The 27,590-nt window shown below is 35.3% G+C and overlaps 2 protein-coding genes across 2 annotated transcripts; one reads left to right on the top strand and one right to left on the bottom strand.

Annotated features, from left to right (window-relative positions):
• Positions 1–9,825: 9,825 nt before the first annotated feature.
• Positions 9,826–11,845, top strand: LOC110935515 (U-box domain-containing protein 9). Its single transcript, XM_022177898.2, has 2 exons — positions 9,826–10,265; positions 10,355–11,845. The coding sequence occupies exons 1-2, from the start codon at positions 10,038–10,040 to the stop codon at positions 11,462–11,464; spliced, it is 1,338 nt and encodes a 445-aa protein (XP_022033590.1). The 5' UTR covers positions 9,826–10,037; the 3' UTR covers positions 11,465–11,845.
• Positions 11,846–12,662: 817 nt separating this feature from the next.
• LOC110935516 (E3 ubiquitin-protein ligase CHIP) lies at positions 12,663–23,085 on the bottom strand. The gene is made up of 8 exons (XM_022177899.2): positions 22,801–23,085; positions 22,619–22,686; positions 22,420–22,483; positions 20,772–20,843; positions 20,405–20,538; positions 14,521–14,674; positions 14,310–14,420; positions 12,663–12,973 (listed from the first exon to the last, which is right to left on the bottom strand). The coding sequence occupies exons 1-8, from the start codon at positions 22,909–22,911 to the stop codon at positions 12,848–12,850; spliced, it is 840 nt and encodes a 279-aa protein (XP_022033591.1). The 5' UTR covers positions 22,912–23,085; the 3' UTR covers positions 12,663–12,847.
• Positions 23,086–27,590: the final 4,505 nt, after the last annotated feature.

Raw genomic sequence — 27,590 nt, forward strand, 5'->3', positions numbered from 1 at the left:
TCGGTCAGATCTAAGCTATTCACGGTTGAATGATGCCAAAGTATGATGTTCTTCAAGAACACCATGATGACATCACCCAAGAACACTTAGATCTTGGTGATTTCACGGTTAGAAATCATGTTTTGAAAGATAGAAAGGTGTAGAATCATGTAATGATCAAAAACGTACAAGAATTAGAGTGAAAACTTACCGGAGTTGAGAGAAATCTAAGAAAAGGTGAAGAACAAGGGCTGGTTCGGTTAGAGCTTTCCAAAAGTAGAAAGAGTGACAATGACAGGGCTATTTATAGGCGTCCCAAAGAGGAAAGTGGTAGCCGATCGGCCAGGATCTCCGATCGGCTAGGCTGCTCGATCGAACAGCATGTTCGACCGGCTAGCCTGTTCGATCAGTGATTCCTGTTCGATCAGGAACCCCTTCTCGAGTATCTCGCGACGGTTTTCGATATTTCGATTTCCATGGATGATGATACGAATACGATAGAGTTCCTAGTCAAATTACTTTCAGTCCCAACTACTATATCTAACATACAATCATCTACAAGTCACGTTTTGATGTCGGTTTCGATTGAGTTTGATTGATTTTCGAGTTTCGATTCGAGTTTCGATTCGAGTTTCGATTGATTCGATTGAATACCACACAAAACATAAAGTAAACATGCACAAGTAACACATAAGGCACACACACACATATAGCAATACCAAAATTCGCATAATTCGAGGTTCGAGTCCGATGATTGATTTGATTACTTGATTATCGATTGATTAACTTTATCGCATTGTTACTTCCTACTATTCACAGTTGTAAATCAGTCGCATGGATTAAACATTCGATCATTTTATTTAGACAACACTTACTCCACATAATACAAAAAGCAAAAAGAAGCATTAACAGTCAAAGAAGTCAAAGTTGACTTGGACTTTGACTTTGACTTTGACTTTGACATTCGAAAACACGGGGTGTTACAATATAAGATAGGCTTATAAAACATAGGATTTTTCCGGGTAGAGGAACGGTGACTAACCAAAGTGATTTGAACTCCTTTCGAATTGCGGTAACGTGTATTGACTTACTTAGACAAATACGTCATCGATGTTAGGCCTACGATATTCGTCCTTTTAGTCATTTCACGTTCCTAATTGATTGTATGTTACGAGACCTTGGCGAGACATAAAAATCATCAAAGAGTGGGACTAGTTATCAAGGTCTGAGTTTCATCTCTATCTTGACAACATCGTACCCAAATAGCGTTGGTACTTATCCGCAGACGAGACCTACTAAAATAATATGGAGAATTTCCATCAAGGTTCGGATGTCACTCCTGTCTTGAGGGCAAATCTCGGGCAAAATACAAACACTGGTGAACAGTGTTTTCAGAGTATCAAGTGTATATTATGTTAGCCTTAGGAAAGGCATGTAGGTTTATCAGGAACATGTGCTGCTAGGAAGCAGATACGGTAGAATGCATAAGTCTTAAACAACAAATAAGAGTCAAGATTTCCTAGAACTAAAGACTAGGGCAAGTATTCCTACTCATCCTAATTTCCTATAGTTATGGCTCTGATACCAATCTGTCACACCCCAACCGATGGCGGAAACATCGGGGTGCGAGCACTAAGCGTTCAGATTGCTCATGAGATTCCATAACACTATTATTTCAATATAGATTAATAGATTCCATGCAAAATTTGTCTATCAAAACATCAACACCAAAATGAACCACAAGTGCCAAACAGAACATTGAGTATTAAACATTGTTTATAACTTAAATTAACTAGGTGAGTTTCTAAGCTTCATCCTAGCTTGATTCCATGTCATCAGCATCCTATCAGCCTGCAACATGTATTAAAATAGAGTCAGTAAAAAAATTGTACCGGCGAGTATACAAGTTTGAATATAGAATAATAGATTTAAAACAACTCATATCCACAATGTAAGTATAAAAATAGTTTCAGCCATGCTAGTGTCGCAGTCCACGCAGTGACAGCCCAAGTATCCCGACGCTTTAGTGTTTACCCAAGACTCAAGGTAAACTAGAATCCTCCTAACAATACCCCCTGAGAATAATGGGAGAGGTGCACCTCCTATAGCGCTACTATTGTTAAGGCGGAACTACACACCCTGGATTAAACGTCACATAGCACAAAATAGAATACTAGAATGCGCAAGTTTCACATACACATAGGATAGAGTTTAGTCTGTAAAGTCTCAAGTATTGAAGTTTAATAGAATACATGTTACATCCCAAAGTTTTAAAACAAAAAGGGATCGAGTATACTCACTGTGATTGCTTAACAGTATAGACTGTTATTGGATCAAAGGGAGCTCTTTTAGAATTAGCCTTATTAGATTGCAATGGATAAGAGTCGGGCAGAATAACGAGATTACACAAAGTGTCGGATCAGTTCACTAGATCGGATGGTTGTCCGATCGGATGGCTATCTGCTCGGATTGCCATTCGAGTGAGTGACTAAAGTGTGCAAGGGACGGGTGGTTGTCCGATCGGATGGCTATCCGATCGGCTTGCCACTCGATCCAAGTGTCAAGTTCCAAGTTTGCTGATTAAGTGTTTTGGTTACCTTGATCGGGTGGCTGCTCGATCGGATGGCTATCCGATCGGGTTGTCACTCGATCGGGTTGTCACTCGATCGGGGTTTCCAAAGTTTCAAGTTTCTGAAAAGTTTCTAAGTTTTGAGTGTTTGAAATTGCTAGACAAATGTTACCCGATCGAGTGGTTGTCCGATCGGATGGTCATCCGATCGGATTGTCACTCGATCGAGTGATCCTTGTCCCGTTTGTAATTTTGTAAATTTTCTAAGTTTTTAGATTAATGAGGGCGGCACGGGACGTACTGAGACAACGGTAAACTCATCATCTTACAGCCGTTCTGATCGGATGGGAATCACCCCTGTCCGGTCAGTCGTCTGTTTACAACGGTTTATGTCGGAATCCGTTCCAGGGTCGTCTTCTCCGGCACAATCCGTTTCCAAACCTACTCTAGACTACTCATCAAGTCTACAGTTCGTTTATGCTCGGATCCCACCGTTTAAATGAAAGATTGAAGAAAAGATGAAGAAAACTTAAGTTTTATTATGAAAAATCCTAGATCTAGCTTAGATTTGATGCAAAACACCTTAAATTCCTTAGATCCGAGCTAGATCTTACCAGGATTGACATCATATAGCAGTTTGTACAAACCACTATGATGACATCATCCTCAAGAACTCAGATCCGAGAGATTCCATGGTGAAAAGTGTGATTTTCAAAGGTGAATCATGTAGAGAATGAAGTGTAGATCAAGAAAGTACAAGAATCTGGTGTAAAACGTACCGAAATCGCCAAGAAATGAGGAAAAGTAGTGTGCATGCGTCTGCTCGAGTGAGGCTGTCACATCAGTGAGAATGGTGATGTGACAGGCCTATTTATAGTGTGTGAGGAGATTAAGGAGGTGGTGCACGGATCGGATGGCAGGCCGATCGAGTGGCTATCCGATCGGGTGGTTATCCAATCGGGTGGCTATCCGATCGGATGGTCATCCGATCGGATCGCCACTTGGTCAGTCCCATCCTTTTCGCGTTCCCGTCTTTGATTCATTTTGCGAATAAGACTAAGCGTTGCGTATTATTTGGTAATAGCATAACTAGAATACATCCTAAACAACAAAAGTTTTCCAATATTCATAGATTCTCCCAGTGACAAGACTCCAGTCTCTTGTTCAACCAAGAATCAAGTTTCGCGAGTCTCAAGAGTCAAGCACCAAATAAGTATCTAGAATTAGACATTTCCAGTATATATAGATTTAGACATTCCAAACACATAGAATTATGCATTCAGAACATAGATTTAGACATTCCAAACATATAGATTTAGGCATTTCAAGCATATAGATTTAGACATTCCAATCTAGCGAAGTATCACACATTATATAGTACAGGGACTAGACTTGCCTATAGATAAAGTTCATGGACTAAATCTGACAAAAGTCTAAAGTTTAGGGATGCTGGGCGTTACATTTATTAACTTTTTAACAATTCATATTCTAATATTACTAACAATTCGTTCTTATTTTGTAGTGGCTACCTGAACACATCAGAGTTTTCACTGGTTTACACAATAATTTCAAAATAATTATAAAGATGATTAGTGGATCTGAATGGGAATTGAAAATATCCACAGAAGAAGATCTTCTCGAAATTATAAGGTTTATAATCTTTTTATAATATACTACATTTGTTTTTTTATTTTCATATGTACATTTATTAGTGGTTGTTCGTTACATGTATAATGTTGTCGATTGGAATAATTTAATAAAATATAAGGGAGTTTCATGGGGCAAGATGAGTATTTTCAAATGGTCAACGAGCCAAGGAAAGATTTTGCTTACAATAGATCAAGACCTTTAATATTTCACAAAATCATGTTTATCAAAATCATTTTTGCATAACATTGTTTTTTTATATTTAGTATTGTGTGTTTATTTGTTGGTTGAAATATTTGAACATTATCATTTGTCTTTTTTTTATCATAAGTCATAAGTACGATTTTTGCATTGTACTACGATAATACTCATAAAAATAGAATGTAAAAAACTTTCTCGAGTCCGGGAATTAGTCCCAGGTAATAACCTAGTAAAAATATAAACAAATAATCTACGTTAAACAGCCGATTCGGTTTACACAACCTGCTCCAAGTTGCAAATCGTAAACCATTAAAACCAAGCAGATTGTATATATTTTTAAAACCAATCGACATTCTTCGGTGCAAAAACAAATGACACCTATTATGACGCCGGTCCTAGAATTTTAGGGGTCCAAAGCGAATTAAAAATTCGAAGCCCTTTTTAATTTTTTTAGGCTCGTAATTTCGGTTTATATTTGACATGAAATATATTAGGAAGAAACTTATAAAGCACTTAACCGTTATATAAACTAGATGATTTCCCTAATCAAATAATGTTGGGATCTAATACATAAATCAAATCTAAGTTGGTCAAAAGAGTTTAACCTAACAAATAACAATTTAGTGAAAGGAATTAAAACATGCTACTTATTTTAAGTATACTATTGTTATTAGTTAAAAACGATTTCTTTTAAATAAAATTTTATATAGACGTATCATGTTAAAAATTGTGTGGACAAAATACTTTAGGTTATTAAATTAAGAGATCTGATTAAAAAAGATGCATTTATAACTCTTTATTAAAAGAGTGGGTGAGGTGATTAATAATTTTGAAAATGGGAATTGGAAAGCATGTGGGATTCGAACCCAGCCCTTTACAAAAACCAAATCTTGTTTTTACCACTAGACTACAATTGTATTAATGTTAACAAATATAACTGTAAATATAATATTCTTTTTTTTTATAAATATAGATTTATTTTTTTTAATTCTGGAGACCCTATCTTTCGAAGGCCCTAAGCCGTCGCCTAACCCAATTACATTAACGGGCCGGCCTGATTATGAATTTATAAATAGTAGAAGTAATCTAAATCCTAACAATCTTATGGAATTATGTCAAATATTGTAATGTTTATTTTTACTATTATTTATATTATATCATTTACATTGTGTAAAGATGTTATTTTTTATTTAAACTTTATATCTAATACATTGTGTAAAGATGTTATTTTTTATTTAAAAGGGTATAGACAGAAAAACAAAAAAGAAAAGGATGCGAGCAGAAGAAAACAAAACCTACTTTATGAGTGAACACAAAGAAGCAACACTTGTGCAGGACTTTGGTCGAATATCTACCATTTATATTTTATAACACGTTTATATAATGTGTGTCACATTTGAGTTTTGCAAAGTTCCGTTGAGCTCCCACCATATCCGCAAATTTCCTATCTTAATCGTTTTAAGATCAAGTTTGCTACTTGTTCTAAAACAAAATTTGCTATGGGTCAATTATATACTAAATATAAAGAACTCGTTAATTATATTATTTGTAATCCTTACAATACACGCCCAGGATCAATTACAAGTAGAATATCATACAAAGTGTATGAAGTGATCTGTATCATTAATCAAGGCACATCAATGGTTGAGATGATGAGATGCAACGTGCACATAGTTCGACCATATAAATGGTTAGTATGGTCAAATTGAAAAAAAACAAACCACATTTATTGACTTTTTATGTATCACGTGTGTTTGTGTGTATAAGTCATAAGTGAATAAGCTCGGGTGATTATATACTTATAGGATGTTAATACGCATAAAACATTGTGAATAAGCCTGTGCGTGTAACATTGTGTGATTGTGTGTATAAGTGAATAAGCTTGGGTGATCATGTACGTGTAGGATGTTAATATGCATAAAACTTTGTGTGATTATGTATGTCATGCGTAATTTGTGCGTGCTTATCTATATATTTGCGTAATCATATTGGGTACACCATCAACAATGGAGAGATATAGGAGAACCCTACATCGACGTCATCACCTCGAGCAAGGACAGCAACAGCAATACCATAAGGGGCAACATGGTGTTCTCACGATCCTTTATGTTCAAATTAGCTCCACAGAAAATGTGGAGTGTGACACCGTGTGTTCTTATATCTAAGATCTAAGATAATAAATATAACAAGACACATATAGCATGATGTAAAAAAATGTACCAAACTACCAACCATTTTGTTTTGGAAATTTCGGCCAAATACTATTATATTATACTATGAGTTAAATGCCATTTTAGTCCCTATGGTTTAATCCATTTTGTCAGTTTAGTCCAAAGGTTTTATTTTTCGCATGTTGGTCCAAAAAGGTTTCAGCGTTGCCATTTTAGTCCACTGGGTTAACTTCATCCATTTTTTTCTGTTAACGAGAAGGGCAATTCGGTCATTTTATATGTAATTTTGTTAACTAGAAGGGCAATTCAGCCATATAAATGACCGAATTGGCCTTCTCGTTAACAGAAAAAATGGATGAAGTTAACCCAGTGGACTAAAATGGCAATGGTGAAACCTTTTTGGACCCATAAAAAAATAAAACCTTTAGACTAAACTAACAAAATGACCCAAACTATAGGGGACTAAAATCGCATTCAACTCTTATACTATAATAATGAAAGGAAAAGTGGCACCGAAATTTAAATTGGAGAAAAGGCGCATTAGATTTGGTAGCGACGGTGGTCAATCGGAGGGGTCGGTTGGGTCAGACTTCATGATGCACCTACAAAGCCACAATCGATGTTGACCCCACCACCGCCGCGAAACATTCAAACACTTTTATATAGTGTTTTACAAACAAAAGCATAGTGGATTATGCAAATTTATAATTTATTCAGAATTTATATAGTTGATGGAAAAAGTTGTTAAATGAGATTTTAAAGATGTACCGACAAATATTAACATGTTTTATCAAATGTGTATTATGAGTGTTGCTCTAAAAGATTACTTCTTAAAATCTAAAAAGGTTGGCACGTTTATCATGTCTAATATAGTAATACACAATGCATATTATTCGGGTCATGATGCAAATGAACGTGTTGTCTTAAGTTGTTTAAAATTAGAATTCTAGCTAAAATAAATATAAATTTAACCTGTCAACATGTTTGCAACTTGTTCTAGCAAATTTATTTAGCTTGTCTGATACAATTTTAACCATGATCTAACTATATAAGAAACGAAAGGATTGTTGGTTATATAATCTGTAGGGCAAAGATATCGCTTTGAATCTTGTTGAACAAACTTTGAGATTGAAATATTTTGATGTTCCTTTGAAAGTTCAATATGATAGTTCAAAGAAAACCACAATAACAAGTATGCTAAAATATGTTATGAACTAACTTGTACCAGACCAAAGTTTTTTCGTATAAGGGATAAACAATTATAGCGTTTTGAACACTCTCTTGAACCCCCCAGAGTTCGTTTGTGCATAATATAAGAATAGTCATGAACAACAGTATGTTTCCCACCTCATAATTTGTATTAATAGTTATTCTTGATACTCTTAGGTTTTAAGTAAATTCAGTTATTCGTCAACATGAATTATTATAAACTTGTTATATATAAGAAAAACATGTTATGTAGCGTGAGCATTCTTCAAGTATCCTACCGTCTATTGTTACAATAGAATAGAATGTTATTTATTGTCATCCATGTTCAATGTTTAGTGGTTTTAATAAAAATATAGAGCTAAATTTTAAAAATCATGTTTGATTGGAGATTACATGCTAGTGAAGAGAGGCATGAAATATGGGCTATTTTGGATGCTCAAATGCAAGAGGTGAATGAGTTGCTATTGAAGGTTAGGCTAAGCTTTTGAGCTAAGTTAGTTAATTGAATGCTAACTATGATATATTAATGGTGGAAAACACATCTAGTGAGAGGCAAATTGAATCCATATTGAGAAGCAAACTTGAGACCACCCACCACTGTCCACCATCACCACCTTCCTCCGTCTCCGTCTATGTCCACGTCCATCATCCACCACCATCAATTTATTTTAAAAGTTTACATACATTAAAAAACAACCGACTTTCTTTTTGTAGACTGCAGAGGTTTGGTCCACCTCTTCTTCTACAAATGTCTGCAAATGTGGTTCGTAACTGACATTTTAGATTTTAAAAAACAAACTATACCTAAATTAGTTAATAAAGAGTGAACAACTTTGAATTTTGGAGAAAGGTATATTAAATGGAGTGGTAACGAAGGCGGAAATCAATGGGTTGGTTGTGGAGGCTTAAAAGGTAATTTTTCAAGCCAAACGCCTTTCCCATTTTAAGTAGATCATTTAGTTATAACTTCTTCAAAACACTTTCATACTTTTCTAAAACATCATGCGGACCAAATCAAAGGTTGTAGCAATACTAACGTCTTTTCATATGACCATTATGTTTAAGTTAATTTTTTATTATAAACTGTAAAACATTTTTCACCAACTATTTTACACAATATAACATTCAAAATACTACATGAGCCAAGTATATACTATATAGTATAAGTAGGGTTGTAAACGAACCGAACGAACACGAACAAGGCCTTGTTCGTGTTCATTCGTTAAGGAACAAACTTGTTCATGAACTGTTCACGAACGCTTTCGAACGAGATTTCTTGTTCGTGTTCGTTCATTAAGGAAACGAACATGTTCGTAAACTGTTCACGAACACTTACCATATGCTAATGAACTCTAACAAATGTTCATGAAAATAAATGAACACAAACTACGATTATGAATACAATATTCATTTTAGAATAAAATCTGCATTTTCGTAACAAATATTACGAATAATCACAAAAAATAAATAAACACTTAACATAATTATATGAACACAATTGGCGTGATTATCAAAAACATGATAAACACAAAATTAAGAGTTTGTCAAGCTTTAACACAAACTAAAATTGAAAGAGTGAAATGAGGGTTTCAAAATTTTAAAAACTAGAAATAATAAAACAAAATACAACATATAAAAACCTTTAAACGAACTAACACAAATAAATATTAACCAGCAAACATAAATGAACATGTTCATTCGTTTAACTTAACGAACAAAATTTTTTGTTCGTGTCCGTTCACTTACTAAACGAACGAACATAAACGAACTTTCCGCCGAATAATTCATGAACTGTTTGCTGAATGTTCGATTCATTTACATCCCTAGGCCCTAGCTATAAGAGTTGAAATATTTTGCTTTCATTATATGCGTAATAATTTTTACTACCAATTCAATTATAATAAACAAAAGATATTCAAACATAAATGTAAAAAACAAAAAGATAAATCAACATAAATTTCATATATTCTAATTGAAACAATGAATTAAAAATCTATACCTATAAATAACATAAACAAAATTAGAACCAACACGTCTATTTCTTTTTTTAGTCTTTTTATCTCTCTCTCTCTCTCTCTCTCACACACATACACACAAAACACCATCATCATCATTCTCTTTCTTCTCTGAAACCCACACGCCCATATGCCTTCCTTCTTCACTGTCTCTTCACCTTGACCCAAGAACAAAAACCCAAAATTTAATGCCAATTTAGCACACCAAAACGACACCGTATTCACTCATTCTTGCTTTCTTTTGTAATGGCGAAAAGTGGGGTCTTTGAACGGGATCCAACCGACAATTTGAAGAAAGCATTACAAAAACTTGTTAAAACAATCGTTGAAGATTCATCAGATGACGAAATTCTTGATCAAACCGTACAAATTTTGCAATCTTTGAAACAGGGGATTCAATATTATCCACAAGAATTCAATTGCCCGCTTTCTAAAGAAATTATGACGGACCCTGTTATTATTTGCACCGGAAAAGTAAGTTTTTAATCTCAAATTTGTTAAATTCCGTTTCGAATTATGCAATTTGGTTGTTAATTGATCAAGATTTGATGATGATTTTGCAGACGTATGATAGAGTTTCGATTCAGAAATGGCTTTCCGGTGGAAACAGAACTTGCCCGGAAACCGGGCAAGTTCTTTCGCACACGGTTTTGACCCCGAACCATTTGGTTCGGGATATGATTGCACAATGGTGCAAGAATCACGGGGTTCGGGCCCTGAACAGTCCGGGCCCGAACCCTGTTAACCCTGTTCAGTACCCGGATGAACAGGGGTTAACTGAAGCTGATCGGAAGCATTTCCGATCGCTTCTCAAGAAACTATCGTTGTCGGATTCGATATCCGAGAAGAAAGAGGCTGCAAGGATGTTACGGTCGTTGACGAAAAAGAACCCCGCTTTTCGGGGTTTTTTCGGTGAATGTAGTACCGCGATACCCGAATTGATAAGCCCGTTATCCGAAATGAAGAATGGGGTTGACCCGAATCTTTGTGAAGATGTGATCACTACCCTTTTGAACGTGTCGATTCATGAGAGTAACAAGAAACCTGTTGTGGAAACCGTGAATGTGGTTCCGGTTTTGTTGGACGCGTTAAGATTAGGGACGATTGAAACAAGAACTAACGCGGCTGCGACGCTTTTTACGTTGTCGGCACTCGATTCCAACAAGTTGGTAATCGGGAAAGCGGGTGGGTTAAGACCGTTGATCGAGCTTCTTGAAGAAGGGCATGCGTTGGCAATGAAAGATGCTGCATCCGCGATCTTTAACTTGTGTATTGTCCATGAGAATAAAACTAGAGCGGTGCGAGATGGGGCGGTGAGTGTGCTTTTGGACAAGATTAACCACAGGATCCTCGTGGATGAGTTAGTAGCCATTCTAGCTATGCTTTCGAGTAACCAAAAGGCGGTTGAAGAGATGTGTGATCTTGGGGCGGTTTCATGTTTGTTTTCTGTGATAAGAGAGACAACGTGTGCACGAAACAAAGAGAATTGTATCGCGATATTGTACGCCATATGTTTTAGCGATCGAACCAAGTGGAAGGAAATGAGAGAAGAAGAGAGTCGTTATGAGACTTTGTCACAACTTGCGGAAAATGGAAATTCGAGAGCGAAAAGAAAAGCTAGTGGGATTCTTGATCGGATTAATAGGCCGTTTAATCGCACCCATACCGCGTAAGCTTCATGGGGTTTCGAAGAAACATGTAAATTTCTCATCTTTTAGATCAACACTTTCAAGATCTATTAGGGTCCATGGGTTGTTCATCTTTATTGTACATAATGTTTTTGACTTTTTTCGTCAACTTTGTTACCGAGTTTGACCTCAAGTTTTGTGACTTCTTGTCCTTTTAAGTAGCAAAAATAGACCACAGTTTGATAGAAGCAGAAAATAGCATACAAACGTATGAGGGTGATGATAGAGGTCGTCGGTGAAGACGACATAAAGTGTAGAAAGTGGAACATTGGCGATGATGACCGACGTTTGGCAAGAGAAGCTCACAAAACGCGAATAAAACATCGGATTATTAGTGTTTCTGTATTCTAGTAACGTTTAAGATTACTTACAAAATGTTCTGTAATATTTCGACAAGCGTGACATCTTTGTATATACTATAAAAACCAAAATATGAAATGATTGTTAGAAACTATTATCATGTAGAAATTTCAAACCCTAATAGTGTGGATTTGGGTGATTGCACGGACATATAGTTTATCATGAGAACTTTTATGAAAGAAAGGCAATAATTGTTGAGGTGGGGTTGAAAGGAAAAAGGCCAAAGTAGGAAGAATGTGCCCATCATCAATGGGGCAATGTGCCTCTTGTGAGATAGATGGTAACATATTGATGTGGTCCATTCAAGTTTAAACCATCCAAAATGGCACCTATCCTTTTGTGAAAGTCTTAATAGACAAAACAGTTGGTACCCACATCACAATTTTTTGTCTTATTTCAACTGCGACCAGATGGACGAATCCGAATCTGACCATGTAACCCATTTATCCAAACAAGTGGACAAGTTGTATTCAAGTTGTAAACAAATTGTAATAAAACGGTTAATTGGGTTGGCGGGTTGACCTTAAAAAGAATTTTTGTTTCAATTTTAAAAGGGTTAACAGGTCGATTTGTTTAATTAAATGGGTTAAAAAGTCATCCTCAACCCGACCCGTTTAACTAAATCGGGTTATAAAGTCAACCAGAACACAACTTGGGTATTAAACATGTTAAAATGACAACCCAAAACCTGAATATTTTTGTGGCGGGTCAGGAATTGCCACCCATAGTTCTATCACCGCCATATTACCTCTTTCAACTGTAATCTGGTGTTGGATTATGGAGGTTGACCGCGGTGGAAGTTACGACAATGTAATCAAGCACAAAAGCCAAATGCACCTCAATTCAAGAAAATAACCAACCAAAAACCAGGGGTTAAAATGCATGACTGTACAACAGATCAATGCACCACCATTTTTTATGATGCAAGAACTGTTACATCCGGCAAAGCTCCCCATATAATTTACTATTTTACCACTACGATATGTATGTAAACTCTTGCACCATCTTCTAATCCATTTTATACGCCCAACCATGTTTTTCCAGATACGCTCCTACCGCTTCTTTAATTGCCAAATTTGGGACTAACTGAGACGGATGAAGCGGTTCCCGCGTAATTGGATCAAACTTCCCCACCTAATATACCGAATTTAATGACCGATAATGTAAGAAATACAAGTTTTTCAACGAAATTGTACTCTCCCTTTGTCCCACAAATATGTAGACTTTTGACTTTTGTTAACCTGAAAAAAGGGTAGGTGCACGGTACCCCTGACCGCGGAGGGGATCCCCCCTCCCAGTTCACCATCCGACAAGGATCCCTGGCGGCAAATACCCTCCCAACACTTGGGGTTCGAGAGAGGTGGGGTTGCCACGTCTCGAACCCGAGACCCCAACGATCCAAGTGTTGGAATATGGGTGTCGGTGGCCAACTGAGCTACCCCAGTTAACAAGAAGATGACTACTAAGATGGTAAAAAATTAAGACGGGTTTTGTCACATGACTTCCGTTACATTTAGATTTAGTCTTGGATGACAATATGGGACTTGGGAGGGATTGGTAACGGGTCAAAATGTGTAAATCTTGTAGAGATTGAAAAGGGGTTAGGTCGGGTTGACCATCAATATCGTCGGTCCTTTCTTTTATAGATAATTAGTGTGGAAAATTACAAAAGCTTCATTCATTATTATTTATTAATCAAACTTTTTATAAAGAGGTGTTTAGGTGGTGGGTTACACACATTTAAAGTACAGTTTTGGACGACTTCCGACCTGTTTGATGAATTGACTCTTTGAAAAATTAAGGGTAGATTGCATTTTACGTCCTTCATGTTTCAGCAAAATTTCAGGCGCTATCCTTTAACTAACGAAATTACAGCGGATGTCCGTTATGTTTTAATTTCTTTACAGGCGGTATCCTTTCTCCTTAAGAAGATTACAAAGATAAAGGACATCTGCTATAAAGAAACTAAAACACAAAGGGCATCTGTTGTAAAGAAATTAAAACATAAAGGACGCCCGTTGTAATTTCGTTAGTTAAAAGACAACGTTTGAAATTTTGCTGAAACTTAAAGGACGTAAAATGCAATTTACCCAAAAAATAAATATAACCCAAATCGACTCATTCGCAAGTTATTGGGTCAAAATCGCTACCTCTAAGCTAATCTTTTGACTTTAGACCTATGCAGTTAATATCGGGTGAGATATCGGTTATATCGTTCATATCGATCCCTTAGTAAAATATCGGTGTTAAATATCGGTATCGATATTATCGGCGATATTGACCACCGATATATCACTGATATATCACTGAATTATTGGTGTTAAATTGCTATATATATAAATTCTGCATTATACTCAAATTACCGATATTTTACCGCATTAACTGCATAGCTTTAGACAGAAAAGTAGTTATTTTGATCTCAAAAGTGAAAGTCTTTACTTCATTTTGTCATATGAAGGGAAAGAAATACCTTTTCGAGATGATCAAGAATGATGGCCCTTTCATAAGTTAAACCGCTTGGAGTAATGACAGGATCACGGAATATGTCGAGAGTTATTTTGCAGCAAAGATAATCCGGTACCTGAAATTACAAACGTGCCACTAAAGAAAACTTGCATTTTGTTTACAACAACTCAAAAGAGGATAGAAAAAAGAAGCGTGCGCACACACACACGACTCACGTCTGTTGGTTTGTCGGCTTCTGCGGCTTTGCTGAATATTAATTTCAGAGCTGCTAGTTGTTCGGAAGTTGAAGAAAAAACTTCATCAGTATCGTCCATCATATGGCTAAGATCATGCACAAGTTTTTCTTGTAAAGCTATCTCACATGATTTTCTATCGCACAGAACAACACATGTTAGCATAAAATAACAGGTGTATAAAGATGGTAGAGATGGCAATTTCGACTAGGGGTGCAAACGAGCCGAGCCGAGCTCGAGCTCGGTTCGAACATTGTTTTCAAAGCTTGAGATCGGCTCGTTGGTAGTTTCTCAAGCTCGAGCTCGCCTCGGCTCAACTCGTTTATTATCTATATATTAATATATTAAGAAAAACTAGGTTTATACCCCGTGTATTACAATGAAAACAATATTATTAAAAAATCCTCAGATATTAATGATAATTGAAATTACACATTACATATATTCTATATAGAGGAAAACCGTTTGAATCAATAGAAGTTAAATAAAAACTCTGAAAAATAATAAGTAGGATTAAAAGAAAGTTGTCGCCAAAAGAACTAATGATTGTAATCAGTTAGATTCTTATACATATATTATATGATTTTTAAAATTTCAAGATTTTAGCTAATAAATCAACAAAATAGATTATTTTCATATATAACATTGTAAACTTGACAAAATATATACCAAACTTTAATGAAATTTTACATAATGACCATTATACCCCTTTCTATTATATTTGTTTATACCTTAATTTTTAATATTATTTGGACTGTTATCGACATCAAGAAACCGAATTGTTCTCTTGACGAAAACAATAAGCAAGTTTTGAATCAAATAACAGAACTCTAATAAGAAAATCGAACCAACCTATGCTCGCATTACATAACAAATTTTGGATATCGACCGAAAGTGAGTTTCTCGTTTTTGTTCTGAACATTTAGGACTCCGCATCGTTTTTGTTAACTTGTGGTTATTTTTCTCAGTTACCAAGAATCATAATTCTTTAATTTTCTTTGTTTATCAAATTTTCAGTTCGATGTTTCAACTTTTTTCTTTATTATTTTTCAATTTTAATACTTTTACATAATTTTGAATTGCAATATTTTAAAGTTTTCAATTTCAATCTTAAGTTTCTCTTGAGTTCCATAATTAATTAATTTGAAAACAATAAATAAAAGTAAATCAAATTAAAGAGACAATAAAATTAAATTAACTGATATTTTAAAATTCAAAATAAACCAACAGATAATGTAACTAATATTTTAAAATTAAATTAAATAAATACTTTTATTAAATGATAATAAGAATAAATATATTTATCTTTCATATTAAATAATAATAATAATAACTTTAAACAAAAGATTAGATTAGAATAACTATTTGTTTTTCTACAATTTTAAACAAAAAAATTAGATATCGTCTAGGCGTCGCGAGCTCGATAAGTGAAGCTTGGGCTCGTTTACCAAACAATCTTATTTTTAGGGTCGGCCTCGGCTCGTAAACAAGTTTAAATAAACTCGGCTCGGCTCGTTTGATAGACAACTTTAAAGAAGTGGTATGTATTGAATGTTAATTCCTTTATCCATGTAGGTTAATTTATGGGTCGTTTATGTTAATTGTCTAAAGTTAGTTTTAAGTCTCTTATGTCAAGTATGTAAAGTATAGGGGTCATTTATGTATATGTTGTCACGTGGTCGTCAAAATCAGAAACCGGTACTGTTGAAGATTAATTTGAAAGGAAAAGAAAGGTTGTTGATTGTTGTTTCATCGAAGAGAAAGAAAAAAGGAATCAAAGAATTGAATTTTGTTCGGTGTGGAAGGTTTGTTGTTTATAAAAGAAAGTGTGGTTTCATTATTGCTTATATTCACCAATCAAACGCAAAGTTGATTTGTGCAATTTGTTGTTTACGGATCCAAGATAGGACTTCATGGAGGCGTAGGATTAAGGTTAAGGACTTCTAGAGGATATTGCAGTAAGGTCTTAGGTGTATTTTAGGGACGTAAGTTTTTCTTTTTCTTTAATGGACTTTTCCGATGATTGCCTTCTTGTGTTTATGCCCAAAAGATGTTGTATGCTATTATACATGATTTACATTATATTGTGTCAGTCTGATCACTTTCTTAGCATGGGTGACTTTTTATTTCTACATTCTTTGACTTGGTGTGTTGGTATGTTGTTCGTCTTGGAGCCGAGGGTCTCTCTGGAAGCAGCCTCTCTATCCCTAGATCCCTAGAGGCAAGGTCTGTCTACATCCCACCCTCCCCAGACCCTATAAGTAGCTTTGCTATTTGTGGGATTTACTGGGTATGGTTGTTGGTTGTTGGTTAGATCAAAGACAAAAGAAAAGAGTATATTTGTAGTTTTATTCCAGTGAAGTCAGAATCACAATAACAAAAGTATTACCCTCTTTATTACCATAGTTCGAGAGGAAGGCGACCAAAAGGGCTGTTTGATTTCAGAAAATAGAAACGAATTCTGGCAGTAAGTGGGTGTTCGTTGCGAAGTTTAGTCGTGGATCAAAGGGCATACAGGGTGTTCGAGTGTTAAGGTTGTACATAATAAAGAATAATTGTGGATTATTGCTGCATGTTTGTTGATCAGTAAGGAGAAGATAGAGAATTCCTATTGGAAAAATCCGGAAAAAAAAAAAACAGATAAGGCAAAAGGATTTTTGTTGGTTGTTGTGTCGTAAGAAAGCTAGGTTTACGTGAAGATCTTACGTTACAGGTTGCGGGATGTAAAACCTCAAAGGAAGTCTGGGATACGTTGAAGACCAGATTCATTGGAATAGATGAAGTACAGGAGGCACAATGACAATCAATAAAGTCGGAATTTGATAAACTCCAAATGAGGGAAGACGAAACGATAGATTCATTCGTCATGAGGATGACAAACATTGTTACCAGGGCTACTACATGTGGATCAACATTTGATCCACCTACTTTAGTGCGAAAACTATTAAATTCTGTACCAGAAAGGTTTGTCCATATAGTCGCATCCATCGAACAATTTGTTAATTTAAATACTACTACTCTAGATGCAACTATAGGCTATGCAGTTAAAGCGGTCCAAAATCGAATAGCGGTCAAGGTCCGCTATATGATATATAGGTTATAGCGGTGGTATAGCGGTAATTTTTATACCATGCATAATTTATGTATTTTTATATATATATATAAATATATCTTTGAAAAATATTAATAGTAATATCAAAATTCATAGTAATATCATTCCATTATGAAAAACCTGTTGCAAATCAAATACTAATAGTAACTTTGAAGTATTTAATTTAAGAATTAACACAATCAAACACCGTTACTGCTATAACCGCTATAGGCCACCGCTAATAGCGGAACCGCTATAGGCCACCGCTATTTGGACCGCTACACACCCTGAGGTGCGTTAACCGCTATAGCACCGCTATTGACTGCTTAGGGTATAGGAAGGTTGAAAACGTTTGAGGAAAGGGTCAATTTTAAGAAAGAAAGCTTAGTGGACAATCAATAGAAATTGTTGTACACACGTTATGAAAATAGAACTAGTCATGGAAACCGTTTCCGAAATCGTGGACGAGGAAGATTTAATATGTCGCAAGGACGAGGTCGTGGCAAATTTAGACAAGAAAAAAAGGAGGAAAATATGTCACGCACTCACGCAAAAACTTCACAAACAATAATGATGGCTACGATAAAACAAGGAGATACTCTAGAGACCAAAACAAATTTACAAGGGACTTGAGTGAAGTAAAGTGTTATAAATGTCAAAAGTTTGGACATTACCAGAGAAATTGTCCTCATGAAAAACAAGTAGGGCTGCAAACAAACCAAACGTTCGGCGAACAGTTCGTGAACCATTCGGCGGGAAGTTCGTTTGTGTTTGTTCGTTTATTAAACAAACGAACACGAACAAGGAATTTCGTTCGTTTAGTTAAATGAACAAACATGAACAGAGGTCATGTTCGTTCGTTTATGTTCGTGAACGTTCGGTAATGTGTTCGATCGTTAATTAGTGTTTTTAGTTTTTATATGTCTTTAAATACTTCAAAATTCCGACATGTTAAATGTCTAATAAGTGTCAGTGTATTATATATTCTGTTCATGAACGATTGTTTGTGTTCGTTCGTTTGTGTTCATGGACATTAGTTTGTGCTCATTTTTGTTCGTCAACGTTTGTTTTTGTTTGTTGCCTAAAATTAACAAACAAACACAAACGAACATGAACAAGTCCATTTCCTTAACAAACGAACACGAACATAAAATCTCGTTTGATAAGTGTTCGTGAACGGTTCGCAAACACATATTTCTTAACAAACGAACACGAACAAGCCCCTGTTCGTTTTCGTTCGGTTCGTTTGCAGCCCTAAAAACAAGTACAAGAAGAGGCTAATCTGTTACAAGAAGATGACGAACCGACGCTCTTAATGACAGTTACCGAAGAACCAAAATGGACAGATTTAGTTGACGGAAGGAAACAAGTTCAAGAAGAAGAAAACTTGGAAGATATAAGATCTGAAATAGCAATCGATATAAAAGGAAAATTGGAGCTTTGGAAATTTGATATGGATTATGACTTTGAAGTACAAAAATGAAGAACTCAAGACTGAGTTAAGAAATAGAGATCGAATTTGAAAGGCAAATGAATGAAAAAGAGAAATCATTCGCAGACAAGATAGAAAGGAAAATGGAAAGTATGAAATGCTTGAAAGATGTTGCAGCTAAGAAAATTGAAAGGATGCAAGAAGAAAGAGCATTGCTAGACAAGGAAAGACATGAGCGTGCAAAACGGAAGCAAATATATGTGTTGTAGAAGAGGGATACAACGGACATGGACAAATATCATCCAAGAATGTCAAGGGTGCTGAGTCAGGTTACATAAACGGGAAACTAGAACAAGTTCTCGACTTATGATCAATAAATGGCTCATTCAAATTTGAAGAATATGATGCACGAGTTAAAGATGATGATATTCAACGAAGGTGTGAAGACATAACAACATTTGTTCGTGATCAAGACAAAGTTCATTGTATAAGTTATGAAGATAAAGAGGATAGCATCTATCAAAATGGAAGGAAGCCAAAACTCAAAGACAAAGACCCGCTACAACATTCTTATGATGAAAATAATGAAGCACATGATGGGAATCAAAACATTGAAAATCTTGAAGATGTTGAAGACGTGGATAAAGAAATTAAGGGGGAACGTTGAATGTTAATTCCTTTATCCATGTAGGTTAATTTATGGGTCGTTTATGTTAATAGTCTAAAGTTAGTTTTAAGTCTCTTATGTCAAGTATGTAAAGTATAGGGGTCATTTATGTATATGTATGTAAATTAATGCATTGTTCCCCAAGGCAACATAGGTATAAATACTGGTCAAACTTGTTCATTTGTACGTAATGAAAATTCTAGTTTTAAACAATTCTCTGTCGTAGAAATCCTGCAAGTTATATTTCTTTCTATCAGTATGTTATTAAATATTAATAAAAACTAATATTACACTAACGCTCGATATGGCTCGACGAGCCTGACGAGCTTCACATGCTATGCTCGAGCTCAGACTCGATAAATAAACGAGCTTTATTTTAGGCTTAAGCTCGGCTCCTTTCGAGCTTTTTCTCGAGCAGCTTGTGAGCCGCTCAGCTCATTTGCACCCTTAATTTCGACCCATTTCTGAATTGGATCAATTTGGGTTGTGTTTTATCCATAACCGGACCTAAGTTCAAATAAGTATATTCAGCTAAAAGGAGCCCAACGGGTTTAAGGTCACCTATGTCTTAATGCATGCAACCTTCAAAATCATTTTTATTCAAAGGTTTAAAATATTACTATTTTTTTATTGTAAAATTAACCCATAACAGGAATAATTTAGCAAGAAAACGTACTCAAGTTTTTGCAACGCTAAAGTTCGTTTAGCGGATTCATGCACCCACTCCTTATATTTTGCGCTTGCGAGCTCCTGCCATATCTCTTCTACCATATAACTATTTGGGTGTGCACCTCTACCAAGATCCAAAGCCTACATAACAAGTAATATAAAGTCTCAGATTATTATTACGGACACTTGTCGGGTGCGTATTACAAAAATTATTCTTCTCAAACAGCATTTTTTTGTTATTCAAAACAGTTTGCCTCATACAAGTGATGGCAAGGTTAACTACGAAACCATTTACGGATATATATTACCAATCGTGGAAGTCAAATGAAACGTTTTTTTTTCTGTGAAATCAAAACGGATTGTAAAAGGCGTACCCTTTCCAAAGCTTTTATTCCTTCAGCGTAATTTTCCCTTTGTAGTAATGCAAGCCCTAGCATGTAATGACCCTGCAGTTCCGAAAATACTACACACTGTCACCAAACCCTAGTTTTAATAAGATATATATGGTATAGTTCACTCATCACTGTATTTGTAATTAATGTAAAAAATAAAACCACAAGCATGAGGAAGTACGGCGGCATGTAAATTTAGCGAAATGTAACCTGAAGATACATTATGATTGTGAACGTCATCTAATTAATTTAAGATTATTTACCTAATAGTTCAAATACATTGTTTCCTAGTGATGAAATATCATTTCTGCAACCTAGGTGTTCATTGTCATTCACATGAAATATCAAGATATCGAAACTATCAATGATGATAATGAGATATTAATATCCATTGGTAATCTAAAGATAGTTACGTAAAGCGGTGTAATTTTCATCGCAAAATAACAACAGCTTCAAACAGCATGTCGGTTCAATCGCAAAATAACAATCGGTTCAAACAAAATGTCGCTTTAAACATCATCATCATACTCAGTAAATCCCACCAATAGCAAAGCTAAGGTAGGGTCTGAGGAGGGTAAGATGTAGACAACCTTACCTCTATCCCATAGGAATAGAGAGGCTGCTTCCAGTGAGACCGCCAGCTCGAGCATGTCGCTTTAAACACATATGCAAAAGTTATGTATATTTAATGCTTCATTTCTGACCCTACAAGATGATCATGTGATTTGTGACATATTCTTATAGATCGAATGAATAGTACTTTACAAAGATGTAAAATAAGAAGATTGTCAGCATCTTAGCTTTCCCCAACGACGAATTATGCCATAATAGGTATCTTAAAGTTATATTTAAGAATAAAGATGTCCTCAAATTCATCAATACTTTTTTTGGCAACCATGAGAGCCCGTTACCAAAAACTCATGGGACCCACCAATACCCAGCTAACCGACAAGATCAGGTGTGGTAGCAACATAGTTGTTAATAGCGAGCATAGCGCCCGATATAGCGAATAGCGTAGCGTAGCGTTCATGTGTTGCTATATAGCCGGTAGCGACAAATAGCGGTAAATAGCGAGATTTTTGTAAATTTTTTTAGCTTTTTTATATTTTTTTGGTAAAATATACATACAAATTATTTCTAAAATTTTGTTCTAGTGTATCGCTAAACATGAAATGGCGCCCGCTATTTGATCTCTATCGCTACGTAGCGTATAGGTAGCTTCTCGCTATCGTCCGCTGTTCGCTATTGACAACTATGGGTAGCAAACCAATAGAAGCAAGATTCCAATCTGAGACCTTTGCTAGAAGAGAATTACAACCCCTTGAAGGTTTTAATAATGATAGCTATAATGGTATTGGCGGTCCCATGAGTTTTCCGGTAAAATACTATATTACTATAACAGATGCATTCGTGCAAAAGACGTAATTTTTCCGGTAAAAGACTATATTACTATAACGGAAGCATTACTGAAAAAGACATGATATACATAGAAAGGTAATAATGTTAGTCTATAAGCCATTACAGGAAACCGTTTTCACGCGAAAAGCCGTTAGCTTGAACCTAGTAAGCAATAATATGAAAACACATGTGAATAATATATATATATGTATGCAATAACAAATATCTAAACCTTCACAGATTTCGGATCAAGCCGAACAGCCCTCATACAGTCTTCCTCAACTCTTGCCCATTCACTATACACAAACATATAACAAACAGAATACAACTTTAATCATCATCCAAAATTGACAACAAAACATCAAACATGACCTAAAAATAACAAAATTTCAAAACATTCACAGCCAATTTTCAACTCAATCCATACATACTTGCGTTTACGATGGCATAAAGCCCGATTGGTGAAATAAACCGGAACATTAGGGCACAACGTGATCGCCTGAAATCCAAAAAAAAAAACAGGTAAACACACATCGGCATTTCGTCGAACAGTTGGTGATCATGAAATGAAACGAGATGATAACAAATTCTGGTGATGGGAAAATTGAAATACCTCTGTATACGCATCGATGGCGGCACCTAACCTGTTTTTCTTGAAATAGAGATTTCCGTCTTGCTTGAGTTGTTCTGCTTGTTCGGCTGCTGAACTCACTCCGTTCACCATTGCTGATGGTGTTATGAGAGTGTTGTTGGGGTGTTTTGGAGTGGAGAAGATGATCGGAGAATGGGAAGGAGGCGGAGAAGCGGTGGCGACGGCGGTGGCGACGGTGGGTGGCGGAGATGAATATATAGAAGTTTCGTCCGTCAACGATCGCGTGTGACCGAATAAAGAATAAGATGAGTTTTTATATTTAGCATTTAGGTATGTTTTTTTTCTAATGAAAGTTATATTTTCTTTTAACTAGGGAGAAAGCACGTGCGATGCACGACATGCATAATAGCTATTGTTTGTTCATGGTAAAACGTTTGACACGGCCGATGCATAACATGTAAGACAATACGCCTACAAAGGGGCGTGCTTAAACTTTATTAAACCATGGACCATAAGTTGTTTCCTTGGCAAAACTTGTCGGCCAAAAAGAAGTGAAAAAATATGTCTTCCAAGAAAGAAAAAAAAACATGAAACAGACAAAGGAAAAACGCATAAACTCTTGCACGCCTTCCTATCTTATTGGATAACACATAGACCAAACTTTAGCTAACGCATGCCACCGTCATCCCCAATCCCATCACTAGCCAACTGACTGCAGTGAAATAACGAAAAGAAAACTATTAAAAATGGTATACTATGTTTACGTATATATGCATCGAAAAGTAGTACGGGTTTTCATTACTACCACTAAGTGCAGACGGTATACCTTTCATGTGGGTCACTGTCAACTGTTTCTTCTGAATCCGAATCTGCATAAGTAGGCCTGGGAAGGAAAAGCACGAAACATTTATGTAGACGGTTATCCAAAAATAAATATGCACAATTACATTGTTTATGGAAATCAATCAATTATAGTTAAAAGTTTTTTTGTTGTCTTTCTATTTATAACGACACCAAGTTTATTTTTTTCAAAAGCCAACTTCTCCCCTTATATGTCTTTACACATTCGAAGTGATGCGTTACCAAGTTTTTTTATTCCTATTTTTTTTAATGTAGAACAATGCACTTTTATATTTACGAACTCAAGTTTCCGACTGTTGTAGCCTCCTAATTTTAAAATAGAGTAAACATATACCAGGTATGTAAATAACATTTCAGATCGAGTAGAAAGGTAAACAGCACATCTTTAATTAAAATGGTTTATTAAACAGGGCACGAATAAAGTGTAAGCCGATATATACCTTACGATCGCTTCAACGCGCTTAACTGGTGTCGGTATGGGTAGCACCCCCTTGTCTTTAGCGGGGATCGATGGAGGTGTGGAAGAACCAAAGGGCTTACAACCATCCCCATCTAGCAGGACATTCTTGCAGTTGAAGGATTCAAAATGGCCATGATCATAATACGTACACGAATCAAGCTGGAGGGTCTGAGTGCTGCCCACAAGAGAGTGCAAACAATTCGGCAGTGTTGAAATGCTTCCATCAGCGTTCCTTACCATCACCGGAGTGAACTTATCCTGTATGTCAGTGGAATAAAGGCTGTAGACGCGTGACAGGCCCTACTCTGCTGTGAGTATACTATGAGCAGTGGTCTTTGTCAAGCATTGGGCGGTGTCTTCAAAGCAGACAACGACAGCTTCGGCTGTTGAGTTAAACACCTCGAGTTCTAGCCTGAAACTGTGCAAGGTTTGTAATTTATTTTCAGTTATAAGCCTGCATGAGAATGGCTACAAATTAGTACAACTAAACATTTTTAGAAACAAACCTTGCTCTCTGGAAGACAACGGGGTTTTCGCACCCATCACACCACATATCGTTGTCTTCACGCCCCACACCTTTCATGCAATTCCCACTGCCACATGTCAGTCTGAACCACTCTTGGCTATTGCGTATGCGTTTGACTTCAACACGACAGGTGAATTCAGCACTCTGCACATATTATCAGCATAACTATAAACTTTAACCATTTGATTCAAAAATGATAACCAATATTGTGCTTATCCAAAATGACATATCCTAAGTGTATATTACATTCTAATGCAAACCTGATTTGACCTTAACCAAAATAACCAACGTTTACATATGCTTGGTTCGCCACGAATTACGTACACTCTTTATCTACCCAATATTTAAATTACATTTTATGTTTCCAATAAATATTTATAAACGTGAATTTGGTATTAAAAAAAAACATTACTTTTTTTTCCGTATTAAAAATGTGAATTCGGTATTAAAAAATATTTAGAAATATTTATAACTGTTAAAAATCTTTATAAATATCTATAAATGTGAATTCCGTATTAAAAAATAGATTTCGGTATTAAAAAAACATTAATTTTTTTTCAACCGCAATATAGTCCTCCTATGTGATGTGGATACAACCAACAATCGTGTGGGGTCACCTTGGTCGTCACAAACTATACGAATTTGGATTTGATTATTGCCTCTCAAACTCATAAACTGACTGTTAGGTTTTAACATACGTATATAAGTCCAAATAGATGTCTGATTTAATGTATTAAAAAATAAGCTTGTGCCTTCATATAACAATCAACTCATACATGCATATGAAAATTGTATGATCATATGTAATAACAATCAATCTGTCACGAAGTCATTTCTTGATTTATAATAATACCATAAAAGGATGAATGTGTGTATATATATATATACATATATATATATATATATATATATATATGTACTGAACATATGGTTCTTTTTGAGTCTTAACTAATAAAAAACATCCATATTTATTTAGTGACAATCTTGCTGTCTAACCCAAAATGTATGATAGAAAATCTAGCACCAAGATCCCACTAAATGTGTTTTTGGTTATTGGGTTACCTTTGTAAATAATCCTTCAAGTATCCTTTTAACACAATTAAATTAATTAACTTAAGATCAAAATAAAAAATATATAAACTCATTTGGTAATCATATTATAATTATCCATAATTAAATATTTAGCATATATAGTTAAGTTAATATTAAATTTAAAAGTATATATTTCTTTAACATTATAATTTTATAAAAGAGACGGTCGAGATAACAAATTACGGAGGCTGGAATCGTGTCATGCGTCCTTCATAATATTATGTGTAGAGATAGAGATATATTGTCCTTTACTCTTCGATTTCGATAAAGATACATAATCTAAAATGAATATTCTATATATACAATGTAGTTTGTGGGGGGCATACCATGTGATGCTTGTTTCTTCTACCATGGGTCAAGATGGCTTCTAGTGTGGTCCATTTTTCTGAATACCCAGCAACAGAATCGTTCCTTGCCATGGCCACATGTGTAGACAGAGCGGTTATAGGTTGTTGGAGAGAAGGTGGGTATGGGTTGCAATATGGACAAAGATTTATAAAGCCATTTAGATGGTCTTTTAGAATGGACAACATTAATTAACATAAAATTAAATGATGATTGTTATGGGAAAATGATAAGTCACTTACTTTTATTAGTGTGAAACTGAGAAGTTATGGGTTTGGATACAAAGGGACATAACAATTATAGTCACATTAATATAATAAAGTAGAATTAAAAACATCATTAAAGCTGTATCTATGAAGGTAAATATGTAGTTAGGGTCTGGAATCAATGTCCTTTAATTGATGTATGGTTAGAATATAATTTAATGTCATGTTAAATTAGAAACCATACATACTGTAAGGAACATGTATAACAATATATATCACTAAGTAACATTAACTATTGAGTATTTTTAAAATATGGTTAAGAACACATAGTAAATTAGGTGACATATACAATTATTATGATTGTCTCTTATGTTATAATTATTAACAGTATTATTATTATTATTATTATTATTATTATTATTATTATTATTATTATTATTATTATTATTATTATTATTATTAGATGACACATCAAAGTAACTTAATTTATGTTTCAGACTCTATTCATTGTTTGGTTTTCATGTAAAATACCGTTACGGTTGTTTATGACTTGTATTCACATATAACAAAAGATAAATAAATAAAAACTCTTAAGTTAGATAAGTTAGATACCTTAACAGCCAAACGTGACGAGTCAGAATCAACAATGAATAACAGAAGTGGTGGCACACCGATGCGTACGGGCTGGGTCGTGAATCAGACCGGATCGTACTGAATGCGTGTTGTCAGAGGGTGGTCTCCGCGGAAAAGTGACGGTGCAGCGATAATACGAGCTGGGTCGTGAATCAGACCGGATCGTACCGAATGCGTGTTGTCAGAGGGTGGTCTCCGCGGAAAAGTGACGGTGCGGCGATAATACTTCTGGTTCGTGGTGGTAGACGTGACAATGCAGCGGTGTCCGATGGCGAGATTCCGGGGACGGTCTGCGAGAACAGAGATGCGCGATAACTAACGTAATTTAAAATCATAGTCTTTAAACTAAACACGTTTTATGATCTGAGTAATATGATTATTGTGTATAATAGTGATTCCTTACTAGTCTTGATGATATGTGAATGCTGAGATTTTTTAGGGAAAGCTTGTACTCCAAAGAAGGTGCATGATAAATAAAGATGACTTGTAAACTCTCTGTTGTCGAAGGGACAAATGATTAGTCATGGAAGATGATGAAAGATAAACTAAATATGATTAGGGGGATATTAAGGGTTGAATAAATGCATGGCATTGAAGTTTCCAGTAAGAATCCATATAAACGGACAATTATTCGTGTTTATGGCCATTAAAGACGATTAATGAAGTATTATAAATCATTTCTAATTTA

This window comes from Helianthus annuus, chromosome 1 (assembly GCF_002127325.2).
Source record: "Helianthus annuus cultivar XRQ/B chromosome 1, HanXRQr2.0-SUNRISE, whole genome shotgun sequence".
Classification (NCBI taxonomy): Eukaryota; Viridiplantae; Streptophyta; class Magnoliopsida; order Asterales; family Asteraceae; genus Helianthus; species Helianthus annuus.